Here is a 20,039-nt window from a genome sequence, read left to right as displayed (position 1 = left end):
TTCCTTCCACAAATTTCATAAGACCATGAGACATAGGAAGAGAAATTAGGCCATTCAGCTCATTGAATGGTGAAGCAGACTCAATCATGACTGACAGGCTTCTCAACCCAATTCTCCCATTTTCTCCCTGTAGCCCTTGATCCCCTTGATACTCAGTCTTAAATATACTCAATGACCTGGCCTCCACAGCCTTCTGTGACAACGAATTCCATAGATTCACCACTCTCTGGCTGAAGAAGTTTCTCCTTACCTCAATTCTAAAAGGTCTTTCCTTTACTCCAAGGCTGTGCCCTCAGGTCCTAGTCTCTCCTACCAGTGGAAACATTTTCCCAACATCTACTCTGTCCAGGCTATTAGTATTTGTAAGTTTTAATTAGATTCTACCCCCCCCCCCCCCCCCCCCGCCCCAATTCATTCATCTAAACTCCATCAAGTATAGACCCAAAGTCCTCAAAAGCTTTTCATTCTTGGGACCATTTTTGTGAACCTCCTATGAACATGCTCCAAGGCCAGTACATCTTTCCTGAGATATGGGGGGGCCCAAAACTGTGCACAATACTCCAAATGTGGTCTGACCAGAGGGATATCCCTGTTTTTTATATTCAAGTCCTCTCAAAATAGATGCCTTCATTTCATTTGACCTCTTAACTACTGACTCAACCTGTAAGTTTACCTGAGAGAATCCTGGACTAGAACTCCCAGGTTTCTTTGCACTTCAGACTTCTAAATTTTCTCCCCATTTCGAAAATAGTCCATGCCTTAATTCTTCCTAACAAAGTGCATGACCTCACACTTTCCCACATTGTACTCCATCTGCCACTTCTTTGCCCACTCTCCTAACCTGTCCAGATCCTTCTACAACCTCCCCATCTCCTCAATGCTATCTTTCCCTCTAACAGTCTTTGCATCATCTGCAAACTTAGTCAAAATGCCCTCAGTTCCTTCACCTAGATCGTTAATGTATAAAGTGAAACATTGTGGCCCCAACAAGGAGTCATGTAGAACACCACTGCAACCAGCTGCCATCCAGAGAAGGAGCCTTTTATCCCCACTCTCTGCTTTCTGCCAGACAGCCAGGCTTCTAACCATGCTAGCACATTACCTCTGACTTCTCTAGTGAGCCATGGTTGCTTCATCCTCCCTGTATCATGCTTTTTCCTTGGGATGAATACCATGGGCCTATATGTTGCTCAATAGCCTCCTGTGCACCTTCTTGAAGTCCAGGTAGATAACATCCATTGGCTCTCCTTGGTCTAACCTGCTTGTTACTTCCTCAAAGAATTCTAGCAGATTTATCAGGCATGACCTCCCCTTGATGAAACCATGCTGACTTCGTCCTATTTTATCATATACTTCCACGTATTCACAAAGCCCACCCTTTACAATGGATTCCAGGATCTTACCTACAACTGAGATTAGGCTAATCGGTCTATAATTTTCCGTCTTTTGTCTCACTTCCTTTTTAAAACAGGGGTGTCACATTAGTGGCTTTCCAATCCTCTGTGGCACTCACTCATTCTCGTGATTCCTGAAAGATCACCACTAAAGCCTCCACTATCTTTTTAGTTACCTCCTTTAAAACTTTGGGGTGTAGTCCATCTGGTCCAGGTGATTTATCCACCTTCATGCCATTCAGTTTTTCTAGCACCTTCTCCTTGGCGATGGCCACCATACTCAGCTCTGCCCCCTCATTCTCTTGAAGTTTTGGGATATTACTCGTGTCTTCCACTGAAGACTGATGCGAAGTAATTATTCAGTTCCTCAGCTCTTCCTTATTCCCCACTACTATCTCTCCAGTGTCATTTGCCAGCAACCCATTGTCCAATTTTGCCTACCTTTTGCCCTATATATATCTAAAGAAACTCTTACAGTCTTCCTTTATATTTCTAGTTAGCTTAGCCTCATATTTAATCTTCTCTCTGCTTATTTTTTTTGTTACCCTCTATTGGTCTTTGTAAGCTTCCTAATCCTCTGGTTTCCCACTGTCTTTCACCATATTATATGCCTTTTCTTTTGTTTTTATGCTACTCCTGACTTCCCTAGTCAGCCATGGTTGTCTCATCCTTCCTGTACCATGCTTTTACCTTGGGATGAATCTCTGCTGTGTCTCCTGAATTATTTCCAAAAACTTTTGCCATTGTTGTTCCATTGTCTTTCCTGCTAGGCTCCTCTCCCAGTCAATTCTATCCAGCTCCTCCCTCATGCCTCTGTAGTTGCTTTTAATCAGCTGTAATACCGTTACCTCTGATTTCTATCTTATCCCTCTCAAATTGCAGAGTAAATTCACTCATATTATGATCACTGCCTCTCAAAGGTTATTTCACCTTAAGCTTCCTTATCAAGTCTGCCACATTGCACAACACTAAATCCAGTATTGTCTGTTCCCTCATGGGTTCCACCACAAGTTGCTCCAAAAAGTAATCTCGTAGACACTCCACAAATTCCTTTTCTTGCGATCCACTACCAACCTGATTTTCCCAGTCCACCTGCATATTGAAATCCCCCAGGATCACTGTAATTTTGCCTCCCCTATACATTTTTTTCTATCTCCTGGTGTATCTTGCTCCTGATTACTGTTTGGAGGCCTGTACATTACTCCAACTATAGCTTTTTCACCTTTGTAGTTCCTCAATTCTACCAACACAGATTCTGCACCATCTGACCTTACTTCATGTCTTACTATTGATTTAATTTCATTTAATAAGGCAACTCTCCTCTCCCCTCCCCCACCCACCTGCCTGGCTTTTCGACAGGATGTACATCCTTGAATATTCAGCTCCCAATCCTGATCCCCTTGCAGCTACATCTCCACAATGCTCACCACGTCATACCTGTCAATTTCAATCTACGCCACAAGCTCGTTTACCTTATTCCTTATACTGCATGCATTTTGATATAACACTATCAGTCTTGTATTAACCATCCCCCTTCTCATTGTTGTTCATTTGTCCAGTGTGCTTAAAGTTTGATTGCTAATCCTTTCCATACGGTCTGTTCTGTTTGTGTCTGTGCTGGAGATCTTAAAGCCTCTACTGAGTTCTGCACTGTTACCTCCTCCTTTAATTCAGGTTGTCTAATTTCTCCTATAATTGAACCCTCCCTCACCCATTTAGTTTAAAGCCCTGTCTACAACCCTAGTTAGGCGATTTACGAGGACTCTGATTCCAGCACGGTTCAATGAAGACTGTCCCATTAGAACAGATTCCCTTCTTCCCCAATACTGGTGCCAATGTCCCATGAATTCAAACCTACTTCTCTCACACACATCTTTGAGCCATGCGTTGACCCACTTAAAGTGATTGACCCTGCGCCAATTAGCTTGTGCTCAGGTAGTAAACCAGAGATTATTACTTTTTTGGTTCTGCTTTTTAATTTAGCTCCTAGCTGCTCATACCCTCTTAACAGAACCTCTGCCCCTGGTGTTATCTATGTCCTTGGTACCTAAATGGACCATGTCCATTGGATCTTAACTCTCCCACTCCAAGTACCTCTGCAGCCCAGATGAGATATCCTGAACCCGAGCACTAGGCAGGCAATACAACCTTTGGGACTCTCGATCCTGGTCTCAAGAGAACAATATCCATGCCTCTAACTGTACTATCCCCAATTACAACAACATTTCTCTTCTTTCCCCTTACTTGAATGGCTCCCTGCACCACAGTGCTGCAGGCAGTTGGCTCTTCCCCCTTGCAGTCCCTTTTTCTGTCTGCACAAGTACTAAAACTCTTGAACCTGTTGGACAAGGATAAGGGCTGAGGCTCCTGCAACTCTATCTCCTGGATTCCTCCTACCTCCCTCATACTCAGCCACACCCTCTGTCCCTGACCACTGGCCAAATTTGAGTTGGTTAGTCTAATGGGTGTGACTGTCTCCTGAAACACAGTGTCTAGGTACCTGCCCTCTCCCTCTTGTGTCGCCATGTTTGAAGCTCAGACTCTAGCTCATCGACTCTGAGCCGGAGTTCTTCCAGCAACCAACATTTACTACAGACATGGTCATTGGGATGGGGTCCACCAGCTCCCACATCATGCAGATACAACATATCACCTGACCCTCCATCCTTATTTTATTTAATTGATTTTGAATTTGGTATTTTTAATTAACTGTTTTGTTATGCAAGTTGTAACCAATAAATTAACAAGACTCAATTTCAAATTCAAATTTATCAGACCCCTTTGATTAGCCAATCAAATCAAAACCTTCTAGTACTTTTCAGGTACTCCTCAGTCAAAACCGTTTTTTCGGAATCCACAACCAACCCATTTTTCCCAGCCCATCTGTATAATGAAGTTCCCCATTATTATTATCATTGTGGCTTTTTTCCAGGCCTTTCTATCTCTGGCTTATTTTCATTCCCAAATCCTGACTGCAGCTAGAAGGACTAAGGGTCCCATCAGGAACTTTCTTCCTTTGTGATTCCTCAACTCCACCCACACAGATTTTACATCTTCCAACTCTATATCACTATTTCTTTTCTTACTAACAAGGCAGCCGCTACTTCCTCTGCCCATCTGTCTTATTTTCGACAGAATACGTAGTTCACAGTCCTGAGCCTCTTGCAGCCACATCTCTGTGGTAACCACAATATCGCACCTGCCAATTTCAAGCTGTCCTACACGCTCATTGTTTCATATACTGCATGCATTTAAGTACCCTCAGTCCCTTTGGTGACCGCGTCCCTTCTCACAGTTGTCCCCGTATCTCTGTTCATGAAGTTAGATTCCTGACCCTTTCTGTACTCTGTCCTATGATTTGTTCTGGAAACTTTAATAACCCCTGCTGAGCCCTGCCCTCCCAGCCCATTAATTATTTCCATAATTTTCTATGCAACTCATCACACTCCCTGACTATTTAGTTTAAAGCCTTTTTCACAGCCCTAGTTACGTGATTCATCAGGACTCGAGCATGATTCAAGTGCAGCCCAGTCCCATTTGAACAGTTCCCTCCTTCCCCAGTACTGGTGCCAATATCCCATGAATTCAAGTCCATTTCTCCTACACCAACCTTTCAGCCATCATTTATCTCTTTAATCTGGCTGATCCTGTGACAATTTGATTGTGGATCAGGTACTAATTCAGAAATTATTAAATTTGTGGTTTTGCTTTTTAATTTAGCCCCCAGCAGTACCTCTTTCTACCAATATTGGTTGCACCTATGTGGAGAATGACAACTGGATTTTTCCCCTCCCACTCCAAGTTCCTCTGCAGCCCAGAAAAGATATCCTGAATCTGACCACTGAGCACCTCGTCACAGAGAACAGTATCTATTCTTCTGACTGTAGTATCCCTGATTAGAACTACATTTCTATTTTCTATTTCCTCTTGAATAGCTCCCTGTACCACAGTGCTATGGTCAGTTTGCTCTTCCTCCCTAAAACGCCGGCTATGATCCACACAGGGGGCAAGAATCTCAAACCTGTCAGACAAGCTCAAGGGCTGAGTCTCCTTCAACATCTCTGAAATTTGTAAACAGAGATCTGAAAGTGAACCACACACAAAAAAATACTGTAATGAGCTGCCCTCTATTGGGCAATTCACAAATTTATTGTTAGTGATATTTATCCTGATGAAGTCAGTGAGAATAAGACAAGGTTTTAGGAATGATTGTGAGAGAACACCAGTTGAAGAGTTATGGGTTAGAACAGCTGAGCAAAAGAAATAACTTTTTCTTTCGCTGGAGACTCTACTTGGACATGTGGACATGAGAGAAATGCTAATGCAATCCCCAGAACTATCAGCAGAACCTTCTATTCGAATCAATAATTAGATAAAGAATACATCTGTAAATTATGATCCACATTTACCTATAGATTATGCAAGTTCCCAAAATACATCTCTGATTACCAATCCACACTGCTGTAATTTGTTGGGGATGGAGGGATGGTAACATTGCAGTACACATCCTGTTCAGATACAAGGAAGGCTATGAATCAAAGATTGAAGTCACTCATCTGTCTTTGTAGCAAGGCGCTTGATCACTTCCTGCATTAACTAAAATAAAATCTATTGCATTGGGAAAGAAAATTAGTTCTCAAGGCATTGTTGAGACAGTGGATGCTACCTAATGTTTACTGGATGGTTCGATATCTAACTTCTGGAGCAAGCCCATCTTCAATCTTATTTAAGCTTCATTTTTACATTGCATAATGTCACCACAAGCCCTTGATTACTTTATTGCCTTATGGCTTTTTAATTATCCTCCATGCTATCAGAATCACTTCCATTTAAAGAAATCAAAAAAGCACAATAGCAGCACAACCACCATTTAATGCCAGCAAATTGCAAGCTGAGATATTCAAAGAAACTATTTAGACACAGAGAACCAAGTAATAGTGCTGTGTGGTTTATGTTATACTTACCATTTCCATTAACTTTTTTTTAAAGCAATACAATAATAAAACCAAAATCACATGTAAAATGCAAACAATATTTTATGCTGTTTTCTCTAAGTTTGTACTGCAAATTATTTCCCTCCCAAAAGTTCAAAACTTGAGTGTTCAGGACAAGCTTTCCAATAATCCAAATCGGACTGAAAACTCTCAATTGAACTGACCATTTTAACTGCACTGTCATAATTGTCAAAGAATAAGGCTGGAGAATAAATCATATTTACCCTGCTGCTATTGTCTCACAGTTAGTTCAGTTTTTTTTTTGTTGTTATATTCTAAACTAAACTCATAATATGTGCAACCAAAGTTGATTAACACCATGATCTGATTTGGACAGGTGTGATAATGCAACACCTGCATCTTTAGAATATGATATCTATTCAAAGACTAACATGGATTTTCAAACAGTAAAGCAATTGGAACAGATTTCAGGCAGAACAATTGAGAGTGGTGTTATTTTAATATGTCTATGTTCAGGACAAAGAATTTGAATTGTAATAAACTACAAAATCGTTCTGGATAAAGGCATAATAATGACTGGTTTGTTAATTTTCCAGGGTGACTATTATCAGCTCATAAGATATGAATGTTTTGATAACCATCATCATCTGTCCTGGCATGTCATTAAATATATTTTTGCTTTCATTTAGAAGGTTGGCCTTAACATTATGATTTTTTTGGCATCAGACTGGTATTTGTCGTGCCAGTTTGGCACTGGTATGAAATATTTTGCATGCCCATAATGGCAGCATAATTCAAGTCAGAGCCCAATCCCAAAAAGGAGCATTCCCAACTGATTTTGCCCAAATAGAGTATAATCCCAGTGCGATGTAAAACCTGCTTTAAGTGCTCACAATGTATAAACTTAAGTGGATTCCTGGATACTTTGTGAACCTGCTTTGCCTGAATGTTTAGGGAATTTCAGTTCCTTACTTCCACTGGGAATTTCATGTGCTTCGCCTGATCGAATTTTAATGAAAGACTGGCAGAAAACCTTGCTTCCAACAATCTTTCATCAAAGACTAAAATGACTGCATCTCTTGATTTGCATATATTAATAAGGCTCACCCTTTTATTGTGGGTGTTTAGGCCACCTTAATCAATAGGTAAATCAACTGACAGCCCTGCCAAACGTGTATACACAGATGGTTGAGATTGAAGTGTCCATCTCCAGGCATCTAATCCATATCTCAGTAAGAAGTCTGGAACAAAGGCAATGGGAAAAGCAAACTAATATTCAATAATATTCATTCATATTCAAAAGAATAAAGTTATGCTTACCAATCAACAATGGCGTTTCTCCCCTGTTGTTAGTGACATTGGGGCAGATCCGCTTCTCCAAAAGAGCCTGCACATTTCCCAATATCCCAGCTGTAGCAGCCAAAGTAAGTGGAGTTTCCCCATCCTCTGTCCTCTGTTGCCAAATTGTATTATAGGATGCTACAATTAACAATTTAGAAAAATGAATGGATACGTTTGTATGCTGGACCATTTTTTTCTTCAACCATGCTTCCCACTAATAATACTAAATGTAGACATAGGTCAGCTTGAGAAAATGGGTTGATAATGGTAACATAATTCAAGTAAGAGCCCAATTCCAGAAAGGAACATTCTCAAATGATTTTGCCCAGATAGAATATAATCCCAGTGCAATGTAAAACCTGCTTTAAGTGCTCACAATGTACAAACTTAAGTGGAGTCCTGGATACGTTGTAAATCTGCTTAACCTGAATGTTTAGGGAATCAGCTTGAGTGGCTATAAAATACAATTCTCAGAACAGGGTCACCTACCATGGTTTGGCAGTGATTAGTCTCTAGCAGAAAGAAAAGAGACAAATGCATTTAGTAAAACCATAGCATTTCGATGAGGCCACTGTTGCAGAAACATGCAATTAAAGATATTATCTTAGTTGCTTGGAAAATGTCATATTTCAATCAAATTCCTTTGTTTTCCCCAAGGAAGAAAATAATCCTTAAGTCATACAACCAGGGACATCTCAAGTCCAATGTCTTTGTGACCTGAGTGACAGTATTACAACCAGGGTATCTGTTAGTCTACAAGGAGGCGAATACCTTGCATGCGGATGAAGGAAATCTATGGAAGTATATCAGGGGAAAAAGGGAAGGTAATTCTGGTTGGATGGAATAAAGCTATCATGGACACTGGCACAGAACAAGTTGGCTGAATCACCTGTTTTGTGCCATAGACTCAATGTGACATTGCATGGTACCCTGTTGTCGGTTGCTGAGATACATTGGTAATAGACAATTAGATAAAGCATTCAAGATTCAAGACTATCAAAAGAATTATATTCAAGAGCTTAAAGAAAAGAGGGGTTAGTATGATGAGCAAAGTATTTTGTTTCAACAGAAAGACATTGATAATGTTCCAACACACAAGGACCTAGAATGAAACATTAACTCACAGTCCAGCACAATTTCAAGCACTTGTTGAATGGGTTGAACAGCAGCTTCATGCAGTGGAAACCAACCCCTTTCATCTGCTTCATCAAAAGCAAATTTATGTTTAATTAATTGCTGTAGAGCGAAGATTTCTCCTGGAAATAATGAAAACAACACTTTTATACAGTCATAGAGACATACAGCACAGCAATAGACCCTTCAGTCCAACCCATCCATGCTGAACATCATCCCAAACTAAACTGGTCCCACATGCCTGCTCCTGGAACATATCCCTCCAAATCTTCTTATTCGTAGACTTATATAAATGTCTTTTAAACATTGTAACTGCCCATATCCACCACTTCCTCAGGAAGTTAATTCCACATGCACTCTGTGTAAAAAAAAATGCCTCCATGTCTTTTTAAAATTTTCCTCCCCTCACCTTAGATATGAGCCCCTTGGTCTTGAAATCCCCAATCCAAAGGAAAGACACCTACCATTAACTGCATCCATATGTTTCATGGTTTTATAAATCTTTATAAGGTCACCTCTCAACCTCCTGTGCTCTAGCAAAAAAAAACTTCCCAGCCTATCCAGCCTTTCTTTATAACTCAAACCGTGCTGACCTGACAACATCCTAGTAACTGTTAGTAATATTGAAAACATACATAACAGTGTACAGGGCAGACACTGTACCTTGCCTGATTGCTTCCACTATTAGTCTGTTTTCTTGGCTGGGTAATAGAAACCTATAAAAAATAGCATCAGATAAGTTAGGTCCCTATTTTGGATTGATGAAAATGCTTAAATAGGATATGCAGTAGTCAAATGGGTCATTTGACCCAGCTAGTTTCTACTGATGATAATATTGCATACAGTTTTCTCCCTTTCCATCTACATCATCGTAATCTGCCAACATTTCCTTCTATTCCTTTTCTCTTTTGTGCATTTGTTTAGTTTCTTCCTGAAATAACCTTTAAGCTTCATCCATTTAATATGATAGTGTATTCTACATTCTAATTTTTCTGAATTAACGGAATAATTTCTTATTTCCATACTGAATTATTAAAAACTATATTGTATTTATAGTCTCTGGATTGGCCCTCTCTCACAAGTGATAAACATTCTCTCCGTATCTATCCTGTCCAACACGTGCATAACTTTTGAGGATCGATGTTATGTCTCTTCTAAGTCTTCTATTAAGAAAATTGGCCCAACCTTTCAATTCTTCCTGAGAGCTGTATTCTCTTTATTCTGATAATGGTCTTAGAAAATGTTTGGATAGTTTCTATTGCTTCTATAATCTTGTTCATAGTGTGGAATCCAGAGAAGTGCTACCTGACTATGATCTTATACAAGTTTAGGCAAAAGTGAGTACTGCAGATGTTGGAGATTAGAGTCAAGAGTGTAGTGCTGGAAAAGCACAGCAGGTCAGGCAGCATCTGAAGAGCAGGAAAATCGACATTTCGGGCAAAAGCCCTTCATCAGGAAGGGCTTCCTGACGAATGGCTTTTTGCCCAAAATGTTGATTTTCTCATTCCTCGAATGCTGCCTGACCTGCTGTGCTTTTCCAGCACTACACTCTTGACTCCTATACAAGTTTAACATAGTTCACTTGACTTGAAATCTCCACTCATATAAATAAATTACAGTTCTTTAGAATTTAAATTAGCATTTTTAATTGCTTTGTTCACATGTATCCCTAAATCCATTTTCTCTTCTACCCAAATCAGTTTCTGAGTTTGTTATTTTCCAAGTATAAGTTCATCCTACCAAAGTGCAACACTTCCCACTTACATTAAAGTTCATTTGTCAATTAGCTGTCAAATTTGAATTTTTTCTTGCATTATGTTGCACTTCCTCAGTGTTTGCCATTGCCCTCAGTTTGATATTAACTGTAAATTTTGAAGTTCTGATTGCTAAATCAAAATTATTAATGTAATTTTTGAATAACAGTGGATCCTGTATTTACTCAATGGAACACTACTTTCTAGTTTCCCACACTCAGAGTAACTAAACTTTATCCTAACTCTCTGCTTTCTGTTATTTTTAAGGTGAAGTAAATGGAGTCAGAATGACGCAACATTTTATCATAGTCTGCTCTCTGTCAATTACCTTTCATTATACTGAGATGGTGAATTATTATTGGCTTCAATGGTCTCTTGAATACTCAGCTGGATAGCATACTGTGTCAATTGGTCATTGACCGAATCAGTGCTTGCATCCATTATCTTAGGAATAGATGATCTGTGCTAAAACCTAGCAGAGAAGGCATGAAGTAAAAATGTAATGGTTAATTTATGTCTTGGATAATAGACAGCCAGCAGTCTGTTATGAGGTTAGAACTCAATTGAGAAGTTCTATAAACCAATGGCCACTTAAAACAAGAACTTCAACAAGAACAAACTACGTAGCCTGAAAAAACCTGAACTTCTTAAAAAAATAAATGTACCATACTTGTTTTATTATATTTTCTTCTTAGGAATATCTTCAATGGCTCATTATGCGTCTGTCTGCTTTAAGTCTATAATAGCTTTTAAAAGTTCCATATGATGCCCTTTTTTACAGGGATAATGCCCATTTCATATTTAATATAACATGGTCCACAGCATGTTTTTGAAAAGAAAATAGCTGAATAACAACTACTGATTTGAGAAGAGTTAGGCAAGGTGACTAATGATCAAAACCATTTTGACGATGCTTTTTTGACGAAATGAGATTAAGCAAAAAAGGTATTGGAGTTAATTCCTTGACTCAGCCCCCTCCAAAAGTGCAGCTAGTTAATGAATTCCTTTGTCACTGATGAAAGATCCATCTTCTGATTTGCCCCTCCTCCACAAAAATATTTTGCAACACTCTCAGTTGCCCTAGCACTGATTCTATTTCTAATCTTGTCCCCATTTCTCTTTATGTTCAGTCCCTTATGCATGTCCTCATTTCCAATGACCCCATTTATGCTACATCACTGACCACCTACTTTACCTCCTGCTGCTTATGCTGATGTAGTAATTGGTTTTCTAAATTTAGGCATTGCTCCTCCTTCCACATGTTAAAAATGTTCCTCAGAAAATCCATCCTAGATGCTTCTTTTCTTGTGAACTATCCTATTTCCTGTTTCCCCTTTTCTCTAAAATTCTTGACAGTGTTTGCATCTTCCAAATTTATCCAGACCTTTACCACAATTCTCCCCCAGTAAATTGCTCGAAACAGGCTTCTGCTTCTGTCACAGAACTGATAAGGCATTATTCACATCAAAAATTGATTCTTGTGTAGTTGTGATCATGGTGCTTTATTTGTCTTCTCAATGACATGGACAACTAGACTAGTTTCCTACAATGCCTCTTCTGTATTATTTACCTTACTGGGGCTACCCCTCATTTGATTCATCTGTCAGATTGTCTCCAGAACAGCTCCATTTATTCATAATGCTTACTTTTGGAGGTCAACAAAAATTAATTTTTAGTCCCTTCTCTTAATGCAAATAGTGTCTTTTGCTGACATCAAAGACAATGATCAGTGGCAACATACATTCTGATAACATGAACATAAATACAGAAAAATTAACAGTTTAAGTAGACTATTCAACCATCTAAACCTGCTCAGCATTTTATTAGACCATGTCTGATCTGATTATGGCCTCAACTCTATTTTCTTATCTTCCCTCGATACCCTTTGATTCTCCTGTCAACTAAAATTATAATTAACTCAGCTTTTAAAAAAAAAGTCAATGACCCTGCCTTCACAGCTCTTTGGGGAAGAGAACTCTGTGGACTAATGATTTTCAGAGAGAAAAGGTTTCTCCCCTATCTTGCATGGGACATTGCCTTATTTTTAAACTCTGACCCCCACAAGTCCCAGTCTCTCCCATAAGAGGAAACATTCTTCCTGTATCCACAGCCAAAGTCCTTCAGGATATTATGTGTTTCAATAATAGCATTCTCAACCTTCTAAAGGCCTTAGATAAACGTTCAAGCTGATGACGCTTGCCACATAAGATAACGCCTTCATCCCAGAATCGCTTCAAACATAGCACTCCAGATGTAATCGGATCAGCACCCTATACTTTGCAGCAAAACACCCCAAGTATTCTACTTCACCTTTGCAAGAATTAAAAACATTCCATTCGCCTTCCTGTATCTGCATATTAACTGTTTAGCATTCATATACAAGTACTCCAAGATACCTCTGCGCCAGAGTTTTGCAATCTTTCTCCATTTAAATAATATGTCATATTTATTCCTCTTGCTAAAGTGGAAAAGTTAATATTTTCCCATCAAACATTCTATCTGCCAAATCTTTGCCCATTTACTTAATTAGTCTGAATCTCTTTGTACACATTTGATGTGCTCATAAGTTACTTTCTGAGCTTTCTTTGATTCATGAGCAAATTTAGCAACTGCATTCACTCCTTTCTTACTAGTAATTGATTTGGATTGTAAATAGTTGAGGCCTTAGCACTGGTCCCTGTGACATACTATTGTTAGGTTTCCAACCAGAAAATGACTCTTTTATTCCGTGGGTGGCACGGTGGCACAGGGTTCAATTCCCGCCTCAGGCGACTGACTGTGTGGAGTTTGCACGTTCTCCCCGTGTCTGTGTGGGCACCCCCTCCGGGTGCTCCGGTTTCCTCCCACCGTCCAAAGATGTGCGGGTCAGGTGAATTGGCCATGCTAAATTGCCCGTAGTGTTAGGTAAGGGGTAAATGTAGTGGTATGGGTGGGTTGCGGGTTGGTGCGGACTTGTTGGGCCGAAGGGCCTGCTTCCACACTGTAAGTAATCTAATATCTGCTTCCTGTAAGGTAACCAATTCTTGATCCATAATGTGGTATCCATTGTCTCATATATTCTTATTTTGTATAGTAACCTTTGATGTGGCACTTTACCAAAAGTCTTTTGGAAACTAACATCCTTTTATTCACATTGTTGTCTTTTTGAATACTCAGTTTTACCAAATTATCTGTGCTGCACCAATGTAATCAGACTGTCTGTTTGACACCCAGCTTTTAACGAGCCATACTCATTCTAGATAAGCATCAGGAAGACCAAAATCATCTCAAACAGCTGCCACGAGCTACTAATTTTTCCAATGATACCATTCTTCTGAAAGGTTCTGATTCTCCAATAGAGTCATAGAGGTGTACAGCGTGGAAACGTACCCTTCGGTCCAACCCATCCATGTCGAACAGATATCCCAACCCAATCTAGTCCCACCTGTCAGCGTCCGGCCTGTATCCTTCCAAACCCTTCCTAGTCATATACCCATCCAAATGCCTCTTAAGTGTTGCAATTGTACCAGCCTCCACCACATCTTCTGGCAGCTCATTCCATACATGTACCACCCTCTGTGTGAAAAAAAATTGCCCCTTAGGTCTCTTTTATATCTTTCCCCTCTCATCCTAAACCTATGCCACCTAGTTCTGGACTCCCCGACTCCAGGGAAAAGACTTTGTCTATTTACCCTATCCATGCCCCTCATAATTTTGTAAACCTGTATAAGGTCACCCCTCAGCTTTCAACGCTCCAGGGAAAACAGACCCAGCCTGTTCAAACTCTCCCTATAGCTCAAATTCTACAACTCTGACAACATTCTTGTAAATCTTTTCTGAACCCTTTCAGGTTTCACAACATCTTTCCGATAGTAAGGAGACCAGAATTGCACTCAATATTTCAACAGTGGCCTAACCCAAGTCCTGTATAGCTGCAACATGACCTCCCAACTCTTGTACTCAATACTCTGACCAATAAAGGAAAGCATACCAAACACCTTCTTCACTATCCTATCTACCTGCAATGCCATTTTCAAGGAGCTATGAACCTGCACTCCAAGGTCTCTTTTTTCAGCAACAGTCACTAGGACCTTACCATTAAGTGTATAAGTCCTGCTAAGATTTGCTTTCCCAAAATGCAGCACCTCGCATTTATCTGAATTAAACTCCATCTGCCACTTCTCAGCCCATTGGCCCATCTGGTCAAGATCCTGTTGTAATTTGAGGTAACCCTCTTCGCTATCCACTCCACCTCCAACTTTGGTATCATCTGCAAACTTACTAACTGTACCTCTTATGCTCACATCCAAATCATTTATGTAAATTACAAAACGTAGAGGACACAGCACCGATCCTTGTGGCACTCCATTGGTCACAGGTCTCCAGTCTAAAAAACAACTCTCTACCACCACCCCCTGTCTTCTACCCTGAGCCACTTCTGTATCCAAATGGCTAGTTCTCCCTGTATTCCATGAGATCTAACCTTGCTAATCAGTCTCCCATGAGGAACCTTGTTGAACGCTTTACTGAAGTCCATATAGATCACATCTGCCGCTCTGCCCTCATCAATCCTCTTTGTTACTTCTTCAAAAAAGACAATCAGGTTTGTGAGACATGATTTCCCACACACAAAGCCATGTTGACTAACCCTAATTAGTCCTTGCCTTTCCAAAACATCCTGTCCCTCAACTTGCCCACCACTGAAGTCAGGCTCACTGGTCTATCATTCCCTGGCTTGTCCTTACCACCCTTCTTAAACAGTGGCACCACGTTAGCCAACCTCCAGTCTTCTGGCACCTCACCTGTGACTATTGATGATACAAGTATCTCAGCAAGAGGCTCAGTAATCACTTCTCTAGCTTCCCACATAGTTCTAGGGTACACCTGATCAGGTCCTGGTGATTCCAGCCCTTCCTCCTCTATAATATGGACACTTTGCAAGGTGTCACCATCTATTTTCCTACATTCTATATCTTCCATAGCCTTTTCCACAGTAAATACTGATGCAAAATACTCATGTATTATCTCTCCCATTTTCTGCGGCTCCATATAAAGGCCACTTTGCTGGTCTTTGAAGGGCTCTATTCTCTCCCTAGTTACTCTTTTGTCCTTAATGTATTTGTAAAAACCCTTTGGATTCTCCTTAATTTTATTTGCCAAAACTATCTTGTGTCCCCTTTTTGCCCTTCTGATTTCCGTCTTAAGTATATTCCTACTGCCTTTACACTCTTCTAAGGATTCACTCGATCTATCCTGTCTATACCTTACATATGCTTCCTTCTTTTTCTTAATCAAACACTCAATTTCTTTAGTCATCCAGCATTCCCTATATCTACCAGCCTTGCCTTTCACCCTAACAGGAATATAGTTTCTCTGGATTCTCATTATCTCATTTCTGAAGGCTTCCCATTTTCCAGCCGTCCCTTGATCTGTGATCATCTGCCCCCAGTCAACTTTCAAAGGTTCTTGCCCAATACCGTCAAAATTGGTCTTTCTCCAATTTAGAACTTCAACTTTTAGATCTGGTCTATCCTTTTCCAACACTATTTTAAATCTAATAGCATTATGGTTGCTGGCCCCAAAGTGCTCCCCACTGACACCTCAGTCACCTGCCTTGCGTTATTTCCCAAGAGTCGGTCAGGTTTTGCACCTTCTCTAGTAGGTACATCCACATACTGAATCAGAACAATTTCTTGTACACACTTAACAAATTCCTCTCCATCTGAACCCTTAACACTAACTTCAAGAACATCTGCACTCATTCATTGTGCATCTCTCCATTGATTCCCTGGGTTGAAGGATCCCGAGGCAGAAGACAAGGCATTCTTCCTCCAGGCGTCAGGTGAGGGCATCAATGTGGACTTCTCCAATTTCCTCATTTCCCCTCCCCCCATCTTACCCCAGTTCCAACTTTCCAGCTCAGCTCTCATGACCTGTCCCACCTGTCAATCTTCCTTCTTACCTATTAGCTCCACCCTCCTCTCCGACCTATCACCTTTACCCCCACCTTCATCCACCTATTGAACTCTCAGCTACCTTCTCCCCAGCCCTACCACTCTCCCATTTATCTCTCCACCCCTGAAGGCTCCCAGCCTCATTCCTGATGAAGGGCTCTGGCCTGAAATGTTGATTAAGCTTCCACTGGTTGCTTCTCAGTAGACCTATAGCCTGGTAGGATTATATTACCTTTACTTCCTTTTTTTTAAAGATGGTATACTTAAAACCCATTTCTTTCACCAGGACTTTGGCCATGTGCTCTGATAACTCCAGCTTAGACTCAGCATCCAGTTTTCTCATTATGCCCAAATATTATAGATGTTACCAAAGTGCAAGTTGTGACTGAAAGGATTTTTAAAAGTGGAATGGGATGGATAAAACTATGGTCAGAGGGCAGCAATATATAGGCAGGTGACCCATTAAAAAGTGATTGCACTTTATTACTTTTCATTCCGCCTCTTTTTTTTTGTTTGGAAATTTGACGTCTGACTTTCTCTCTTCCTCTTTGTAGAAAGAATTGCAAAGTAATTATTTGACAAAGTTGCCATTTCATTAGACCCAGACATTTTCAAGTGGGCCAGAACTTACATAACTTGCAGCTATCTGAAATAAAAATCTTATTCAAGGTACTATTAGCAGTTTTATAGTCAACATATCTGTCAGTGTCTCTCCTTTACTTTCAATAGTGTTGCTTACTGGATTCCTTTTTTTTGCTGATCTTTACCATTATTCTTCACACGTCTTAATAATCATTGGCCCAGATTAATCAGTCAGTGCTACTTGCCTTGATGAAAACTGCCCTTAAAGATGTCTGTAGCATGGATTTGACCTTTCTTGACCTTAATTTGAATCTGACAAGTTAAGGGGAGTTCATCAAACTGTAAGCAGCCATTCACCTGGGTATATTCTCAGAGGCAGTAAAATGCTATGAAAAATGCATTTAAAGAGGTAAAAGACAATCAGAAATCAAAACAAAGTTTGAGCTACAGGTATTTGTAACTGAAATAGCAAAACAAACTTTGAAATGTATGGCTTTAAATACTATGGAATTGTGATTTGGAGGAGCTGGTGTTGGACTGGGGTGTACAGACTTAAAGATCACTCAACACCAGGTTATGGTCCAACAGGTTTATTTGTAAGCACTAGCTTTCAGAGCGCTGTTCCTTCATCAGGTGGTTGTGGAGTATAAGATTGTAAGAAACAGAATTTATAGCAAAAGTTTAGAGTGTGGTGTAACTGAAATAATATATTGAAAAAGACCTGGATTGTTTGTTAAGTCTCTCATCTGTTAGAATGGCCATGTTGGTTTCAGTTCAGAATCTTACGTGGATTCATGCAATTTTTGAGCGAAGTAAAATGTAACTCTGCAAGTACAAACTCCCCCAAAAAACTTTTGTGTGTATATATGCATGTGTGTGTGTGGGGGGGCGGGGGGTGATGTGTCTGTGTGAGAGAGTGCATGCGTGAGAGTGTGCATATAAAGGGGTATAGGTCTGTGAGAGGGTGCATGTGTGAGTGTGCGAGTGTATGTGTGAGCGTTTGAGAAAGGGTCTGCAGTCGTGTGTGTGTCTGTAGGAGTGTCTGTGCACAAGTATAGTGCAATTGGGTTCACCTGTAGTGTGACATGAACCCAAGATCCCGATTGAGGCCATCCTACGGGTACCGAATTTAGCTATCAACCTCTGTTCAGCCACTTTTCATTGCTGCCTGTCTCGAAGTCTGCCTTGGAGGATAGTCACACGAAGGTCTGAGGTCGAATGTTGGACTATAACCTGGTGTTGTTTGATTTTAAACTATGGAATTGTGGTAATGGAAAAATTTGCCATTGGGTTTCCAAGGGCAGAAAGGTCATTCAATTATAGTCATGATGTGGTATTGCCTCACTACTAATTTTTTAAAATACCAGTATAACATATTGTGTTCTCATCAGATCAGTGATTTCTCAAGATTTTCATCTGCAGAGACTTCAAAAGTACACCCAACAGTGCAGCATGTAAACACTGACAACAACAGAGATTTCTGCATTTAGTTGAGTGTTTGCTGATGTTAGCAGTTGCTGTCAGCTTTGCAGAGTCATGGTAGTGAATGGTGACTGCTGCTGTTCTGACAAGTGATTTATATTTTCTTCTGTTTAACCCATAAGGGTAATCCTTCCTAGCATTAACAGTGCAGAGGATTTATTTATTTTCTTCATGATGTATGTTTTAGTAGTGCATTTTCTTTACTAATTAGCTTTTCAATCTCAGTGCCTTCATCCTTATTTCATCCACTGTGCAAAGCCAAAACAAGATTGGAGGAAAAATAATTATAAAATGTGATTAACATGATATTTCAAACAACAACGGTTAGTTGCCAATGTATTGGTGATTTATGCAAAAGTACAGAGGTGATGCTGCATTGCATCCCTAGTCTTGTTATGTTAAAACAAAAGGCTGATAACACAATATTACACCTCAAATGGCAAACACTGAAGTGATAAAATTAGGTTGAAAAGTTAGTTAAAATACAATGTTTGCAAGATTGACAGAAAAGCAGAAATTAAAGAAATTTTGGTGAGGCTTCAGCTGGAAATCATGCTTATTACATAGACAGAGTTTTAATTAAGAACCCAGCCAAAAGCATGTGATGACCATCAAAATTACCAATGAAGTATGGGCAACATACCAACTGGAACAAATGTTTAAACTGGTGGTCTATTTAGACTGTACATAGTTTGTGTAGACAGAGTGTGATGATGTTTACTTCTTTTATTGCATAGTGTTTCTACTTGCAAGTGAATCTTCAGAATGTGACATGTCAAAAGGAAAAAGTAGGATTTGTTATCCTTTTCCATATTTTCAAAAAATGAATCTTTAATTCAAGATAATTAGGTAAACATCCAAATCCTTTAATGTAATTTTTAAAATTGATCAAAACAAAAAGAGATCCCATGACCATGTTTGGAGAGTATACTGAGGTAGTCAATACTTACCCTCAATAATTGTCAGTAAAATAGATTTATTTCATTGAAAATAACAAAACTCTCACAAACAGCAAACTCAAAATTGCTTAATTAACTACAAAACAACATAATGAGGTGGTAGAAGTTGATGTACAATTGCAATTGTTTTTTATTTGTTTTCATACTACTTTGTAACCAAAAGTATGGAAGGTTATGCACATTTCATTAGTAACATGTAGTAGTTTGATCAAGTCGCAATTGATTTTCAAGTTTGGTAGCATCAGAATGCAAATATCAAAAAGACACATTAATGCATGTATGCTTTAATACAACAGTAGATTACTGCACTCCATGCAGGTTCACAAATTATAAATATTCACTCAGTGCTTTGTGATTCATGCAGCTTTATTGTTATATTCACAGGAGAAAGCTCTGCAGCAGCACACATTTTTCAACATAACTCCACAAACACAAGTAAAGAGAATCTGACAAAATAAATGTATTATTTTGTTGAGAAAGAAACATGCTGAATTGAGTCAGGGAA

The 20,039-nt window shown here is 39.6% G+C and overlaps 1 protein-coding gene across 1 annotated transcript in view; it reads right to left on the bottom strand.

Moving 5' to 3' along the window:
* The window catches only part of LOC132824806 (ankyrin repeat and SOCS box protein 15-like), a 33,413-nt gene extending 22,394 nt beyond the window's left edge, over positions 1-11,019 (bottom strand). The window contains exons 1-4 of the mRNA XM_060839548.1: positions 10,919-11,019; positions 9,488-9,540; positions 8,815-8,946; positions 7,670-7,828 (exon numbers count right to left, since the gene is read on the bottom strand). Of these exons, the coding sequence (XP_060695531.1) occupies positions 7,670-7,828; positions 8,815-8,946; positions 9,488-9,540; positions 10,919-11,019 (445 nt within the window). The remainder of the gene's footprint in view (positions 1-7,669; positions 7,829-8,814; positions 8,947-9,487; positions 9,541-10,918) is intronic.
* Between the last annotated feature and the right edge of the window lie 9,020 nt (positions 11,020-20,039).

Source organism: Hemiscyllium ocellatum, chromosome 19 (genome assembly GCF_020745735.1).
Source record: "Hemiscyllium ocellatum isolate sHemOce1 chromosome 19, sHemOce1.pat.X.cur, whole genome shotgun sequence".
In the NCBI taxonomy this organism is placed as follows: Eukaryota; Metazoa; Chordata; class Chondrichthyes; order Orectolobiformes; family Hemiscylliidae; genus Hemiscyllium; species Hemiscyllium ocellatum.
The sequence above is the reverse complement of the archived record's forward strand: the minus strand, read 5'-3'. Positions and strand labels throughout refer to the sequence as shown.